Source organism: Poromitra crassiceps, assembly GCF_964638095.1.
Source record: "Poromitra crassiceps genome assembly, chromosome: 18".
Taxonomy (NCBI): Eukaryota; Metazoa; Chordata; class Actinopteri; order Beryciformes; family Melamphaidae; genus Poromitra; species Poromitra crassiceps.
This window is the reverse complement of record NC_139636.1, coordinates 22,678,079-22,684,686: the sequence shown is the minus strand read 5'-3', so window position 1 is coordinate 22,684,686 and position 6,608 is coordinate 22,678,079. Positions and strand designations below refer to the sequence as shown.

The 6,608-nt window shown below is 48.2% G+C and overlaps 1 protein-coding gene across 1 annotated transcript in view; it reads left to right on the top strand.

Annotated features, from left to right (window-relative positions):
• mrpl23 (mitochondrial ribosomal protein L23) overlaps nt 1-5,962 on the top strand; it is a 59,749-nt gene extending 53,787 nt beyond the window's left edge. The window contains exon 5 of the mRNA XM_083654391.1: nt 4,630-5,962. Within this exon, the coding sequence (XP_083510517.1) occupies nt 4,630-4,794 (165 nt within the window). The 3' untranslated portion in view covers nt 4,795-5,962. The remainder of the gene's footprint in view (nt 1-4,629) is intronic.
• The last annotated feature ends 646 nt before the right edge of the window (nt 5,963-6,608 follow it).

The following is a 6,608-nucleotide window of genomic DNA, read 5'->3' as shown; positions in this document are numbered from 1 at the left end:
TTTAGTGAACTTGATGTCGTCCCCCCCTTTGGGAATTAAACCATGCTATGTGGTAATTTGATGCATGCATGTTTCTCTTGGTATTTTGGGGGTTGGAGACAGACAAAGTAACATTCACAGCAGAGCCAGACCATTCCTTACGCCTACACACTGACCCCAACCAAAATATTTCACATATCTAGGCACGAACACGACGGACAATTGTGTTCGTACACTCGCCATTAAATCTTAATAATAATGACAGTGGGTGGTAAATCGATTGCAGGTAGCACAGAAAGTGAACACACTTATGCTATTAGGCTGGAATGATGAGTATGTTGGATGTTTGACATGGGGAGAGAGGGAGATGGTGTGAGAAGATGTGAAGGTATGCTAATCTGGTTTATGGCTTTAAAGAAGCCATGAAAGCCACTGTTCCTCCATACAAATGAGAGGCTCAGTCTCCATGTAACGTGTCAAGCTGCGTGTCTGCACACACAGACAGACACGCACACGTCCATGTCCACATGCATGTGCAATTACCATCATCTGAAGCTATGAGATGTTGCGTTAGACGTGAGTCATTCAAAATGATTTGGCACCGGATATGATGGATACTAATAGTAAATTCCTTTTGCCTGGTGTCCATGGGAGAGAGAGAGTGGGATAGTCTACGGATGTGTGCATGCCTGCACTCATTGACCTGTTATTTCTCTCTCTCTCTCTCTCTCTGTCTCTCTTTCTCAAACATTCACACACACACACACACACACACACACACACACACACACACACACACACACACGTGTTACTGTGCAAAAATAGAAGAATAGGATCATCTACTGTACTATGAACATGTGTACTTGGCTTTGTTCCTGACATGTTTTTTTCCTCCTTTTGTCAAATTGCCATATGCTGTCAGTGTCACCAATACGTAATGCCCAATGGGGCACGGTGGCCTAAAGGTTTGTGAAGCGAGCTTGTGACCGGAAAGGTTGTTGGTTCAATCCCCCCGATGGGTCCGGCAGGATAAATCTGGGTGGGGAAAGTGAAAAGGCAGCGCTTGCCCCTCCCTCATTACCACCACTGAGGTGCCCTTGAGCAAGGCCCTTAACCCCAACTGCTCCAGTGGAGCTGCTCAGTGGCCTGCAGATCAGACTGTGGTTGTACTGGTCAGCTTGTGGTCAGAATGTGTGTGTGAATGTGAACAGGGCGCTCCTGAAAAAGAGAGCACTGCTCTCAGTGAGACGTCCCTGAATGAATAAAGGTTTAAAAGGAAAGACAAATGGCGAAACTATGTGTCCCTCTCACCATAACACCATGTCAAATGTGCAACGTGCATGAGCCGTTAACCATCACACATTGCCAACTGCTACATTATGCAACCTACACCCAATAAAACAACACAGTAAATATGTGAAAAGCACAGCCCAACAAAAGGTCATGAATATAAACTGCAAAGGCATCTTCCCATCACCCGACACACACACGCACACACACACACACGCACACGCACACACACACACACGCACACGCACACACACATCACCCTTGATTGGATAATACATGACGTTACATTCAAAACAATTCAGTAACTGCTCCCCAGTTGTACAGTATCTCATCACTTAAATCAGCTCACGTAGTGCATTTAATAAGTGTATTTATTATGACTTGACTGAAAGTATACTTCAAGCTACTCAAAGCTTGTCGTCGGGAGCAGGTTGGGACATAGACTGTGAGTAGAACTCAACGGACCAGTTGCTGGTAAACAAGGACAGTGTTTCCCACAGGATTTTGAGTATTTGTGGTGGGGGACCGCAGACCCCCTATGGGGGGTTCGGGGGCATGCCCCCCCGCGAGATTTTTTTTAAACATTTTAAAGTAAAATGCACAAATGCCACAAATTCCTTTATGTATGGGAAACACTGAAGGAGCACAATGTTCCAAAAGCATATAGGTTTATTTCTGTTTTTTCTGTCTAGATTTATTTAGTGGCGTGGCGCTCTGGGCAATTGCCCTGTCTGCCCCATGCGCCGCCACTGCATGTGTGTAGTGGACTGTACTCTATGATGGCTGACACAGACTACACTGCATGTGTGTAGTGGACTGTACTCTATGGTGGCTGACACAGACTACACTGCATGTGTGTAGTGGACTGACTGTACTCTATGGTGGCTGACACAGACTACACTGCATGTGTGTAGTGGACTGACTGTACTCTATGGTGGCTGACACAGACTACACTGCATGTGTGTAATGGACTGACTGTACTCTGTGGTGGCTGACACAGACTACACTGCATGTGTGTAGTGGACTGACTGTACTCTGTGGTGGCTGACACAGACTACACTGCATGTGTGTAGTGGACTGTACTCTATGGTGACTGACACAGACTACACTGCATGTGTGTAGTGGACTGACTGTACTCTGTGGTGGCTGACACAGACTACACTGCATGTGTGTAGTGGACTGACTGTACTCTATGGTGGCTGACACAGACTACACTGCATGTGTGTAGTGGACTGACTGTACTCTATGGTGGCTGACACAGACTACACTGCATGTGTGTAGTGGACTGACTGTACTCTATGGTGGCTGACACAGACTACACTGCATGTGTGTAGTGGACTGACTGTACTCTGTGGTGGCTGACACAGACTACACTGCATGTGTGTAGTGGACTGTACTCTATGGTGACTGACACAGACTACACTGCATGTGTGTAGTGGACTGACTGTACTCTGTGGTGGCTGACACAGACTACACTGCATGTGTGTAGTGGACTGACTGTACTCTATGGTGGCTGACACAGACTACACTGCATGTGTGTAGTGGACTGACTGTACTCTGTGGTGGCTGACACAGACTACACTGCATGTGTGTAGTGGACTGACTGTACTCTATGGTGGCTGACACAGACTACACTGCATGTGTGTAGTGGACTGACTGTACTCTATGGTGGCTGACACAGACTACACTGCATGTGTGTAATGGACTGACTGTACTCTATGGTGGCTGACACAGACTACACTGCATGTGTGTAGTGGACTGACTGTACTCTATGGTGGCTGACACAGACTACACTGCATGTGTGTAATGGACTGACTGTACTCTATGGTGGCTGACACAGACTACACTGCATGTGTGTAGTGGACTGACTGTACTCTATGGTGGCTGACACAGACTACACTGGGCCAGTGATGCATTAGACATGGCCAGAGATGGGCTGGTATGGACTAAATAATGGATACCATCCTCTCCCTCTGAATAAATCAAGACCAGAGAAATGGAGAGAGATGAGAGATTAAATGTGGGAGAGAGTTGGCGAAATTGAATGCCAGAGAGAGAGAGAGAGAGACAGAGAGAGAGAGAGACAGAAGCTGTGTTTCCATTACAGTTTTTCGCAAAAGAATTGCGATATTTCTACAACTTCGACAATGTACAATTGCGACTTGTAGGCGTTTCCATTGAAGTTGCGTTTGAGTGATTCCCCGTTGCAGCAGCTGCCACAGTGATTACGCACGCGGATCTGCCCCATATCCCGTCCCCTGCATGCTCAAATCCAACCAATGGTCAATGCAAATCCCAACATGAAGTTACAATGCATATAAACGAGCCTGATTATCAATTCAAAAGAAAATGAGTCGCAAAATGTTGCTGGCTGCGTGAATGCAGTCAGCGCGACAGGCAGAGGAAAAAAGGTAGCCTAATAGCCTACAACTGGTCCGATTTAGAGATGGAGGGGGGAAAAGGCTGATTTGGTTCTATAATTGCACCTGAAACGTGTGCAATGTATTAGCCTACTCACAGTCACTGTATTCACTTCAGACAGCACCACCGCACCAGTGTGTGCTTTTCATCCTCTCATCTCGCGCTGTGCCAAATGCGCGCACACAGGCAGCCTGCTGTCACCATGGACCGATTTCTGCCATTAAACATTATCTAATTTGCCCGGCTACGCTTTTGCATAACACTCGTCTTTCTGCTAGGTAGCGTTGCTTCAAAGTTTTCCACTTGCTGCGGAGGTTTTGACACGGCTATCGAACCTTACTTACCAAACTTATTTTCCGCTCCTTTTCCAAGGGATAATATGGGTCACATGACGTGCAAATGCGAAAAATGTGTTTCCATTACACTTTTGCGATAAACTTCTATATCGACACGTCTGAAAAACCACCTCATGAGAGCGAAAAAACTTTTTGCGATATTTGGGAGGTTTTTCGAAATTCACGTGTTTCCATTACCCAATTTCTATTGCGATATTTAGATTTTGCGCATTTCTGACGGTAATGGAAACACGACTACTGAGACAGAGACAGAGAGAGAGAGAGAGAGAGAGCATTTGTGTAACTGGAAGAGAGGTATAGAGGGAGAGACAGTGGTGTCCTGAATTCGAAATCAACATCTTACTGCTGCTCTCTCCAAAGAAGAAAATGGAATGCTTTATGGATCATGCAATTGACCGTATTTCAATAACACATAAATTGATTTCGCCAAAGCTTTTTTGAATAGAAAATCAAAGGCTGGCATAGACCCAGTTTCCCTCTTAGCAGGTAAGAACCCAGTGGCTTCTCTCTGCTCATTTCTCTCTCTGTCTCTGTCTCCGTCTCCTCATCTTTCCACCCCCCCCTACTGCCACCCCCCCTCCAGGCCCAGGGCCAGACGTTCACCTTCCCTGACATCTTCCCGGAGAAGAAACTGATGCCGGCGGAAGGCTCCATGGAGGAGGTGCAGGAGAAGTTCATAGAGGACGAGAAGCAGAGGCAGAAACCTGACCCGAGGAGAGGCGGGGTCACTGAGTGGTTCGGACTCTGAGACAACCCCACTGACCTGGAACTCTTTAGCGTGCGCGTGCGGCGCGCGCGTCCGTGTGTGTTTTGTCAGGACAAAATGATGTATTGATTTATAACGTGACCGTGCTGATATCATTTTCGAATGCTATTTCTGTAAGAAAACAGAAGTGTGCGTGTGTGTGTGTGTGTGTGTGTGTGTGTGTGGGAGAGAAGAATGAGCATGTGTGCGGGAGACTAGAGACATGTGTTTGTGTGTGTGTGTGTGTGTGTCTGTGTGTGTGTGTGTGTGTGTGTGTGTGTGTGTGTGTGTGTGTGTGTGTGTGTGTGTGTGTGTGTGCGTGCGTGCGTTTGTGTGTGTGTGTGCGCGTGCGTGCGCATGCGTGTGCGTGTGTGAGGCTGCAGTCCAGTAGCCCAAGCCAGAACAGAACCACAGGAGGAGGAGAGTGGCCTGGCTCCATCTTTCTAGAAACCAGCCCACCGTACAGAATCTCCATCACCTCAGATGACCTCCTCTCTCCTTTACTCCTCCTCCTTGGCAAGTCGACTTCCTCAACGCCTCCTCCTTTGTCCTTTGTCCCTCCTCCTCCTCTGTTTGTTTTTTTTTACTTTCCTCCTCGTCACCCCCTCCTCGCGTCCTCCCCGCTGTCCTTCCTTCTCCTCTTCTTCCTCCTCCTGCTCCTCCTCTTCCTCCACGAGCCTCGCCTCCCTTCCTCTAGCTGCCCCACTGGGGTAGTGGTATAGCGTGGTATCCCTAGTAGCCCTGACTGTCAGCCAGCTGGATCGGACGACCTGGACAACCCACAGCCTTTCCTCTTTTATGAGTTTGCATTGGATTAATTGAGCACTTTGGGTAAACAACAATTGAGATGTTGTTTCAATAAAGCAACGACATGGAATTTATTAGAGCGTTTGCGGTAGCACCTCTCGCCGTAACTCTGGAAGACTGAGAAGATTGTACCCAGGGTGTGTGTGTGTGTGTGTGTGTGTGTGTGTGTGTGTGTGTGTGTGTGTGTGTGTGTGTGTGTGTGTGTGTGCGTGCGTGCGTGCGTGCGTGCGTGCGTGTGTGCGTGTGTGCGTGTGCGTGCGTGTGCGCGTGTGTTTTGGTGTGTCTAAACGTGTGGGACTCGCCGCCAGTGAATCTGTCTCCTTGTAAGTGCTATTGTAGGAAGAACTAATAAATGGTCACTTGTCCAAAAGTACTCTGCTTACCTTTGCATGTATTCCCCTCGCCTCATCTCCCACGGCTGCTGCGTTCAAGACCTGGAACCTGGAGACGCTAGCCGCCACACAAGCTGGTCTAACGTGCGACGACGTGCCAATGCGGTCTGGTAGCTGTTTGGACAAAGTAATGATCTGTGTTTTGAATCGGGCCACTGGATGACTGAGGTCTCTTACGGTAACGGGGCCCGTACAGGGGAGGGATCGCTCAGACTCTCCATTGTGTTGAGAGAGGCCAAGGTTACAGTAAGTGTCCCCCAGCCGTGACCACTAATGCTGGCCAGCTAATGCTGAGGGTCCAGTCCCTGACCTCACCCAGCCAACTCAGCTATCACTAAGGAGAATGTCAATATTGATCCTGTTGGCCCATTGTCTTCTGCCTGGAACCACTCGGCCCCCTGCGTAGCTATAAAGCAATTTGATTTAGAACAAAACAAGCCTCCTGTTACACAGCCAGTCTATTTTTCCTTCTCTCTCTCTCTCCCACTTTCTCACTTTCTTATTTCCTTCTTTCTTTGCTCCTTGACTCTGTCGCTCGGTCTGGACCTCCAGCAAAACAGCTGCCGAACCAACAGAGAGGGAGACTCCGCACGGCCTGAACGGGACCCCACATGAAAG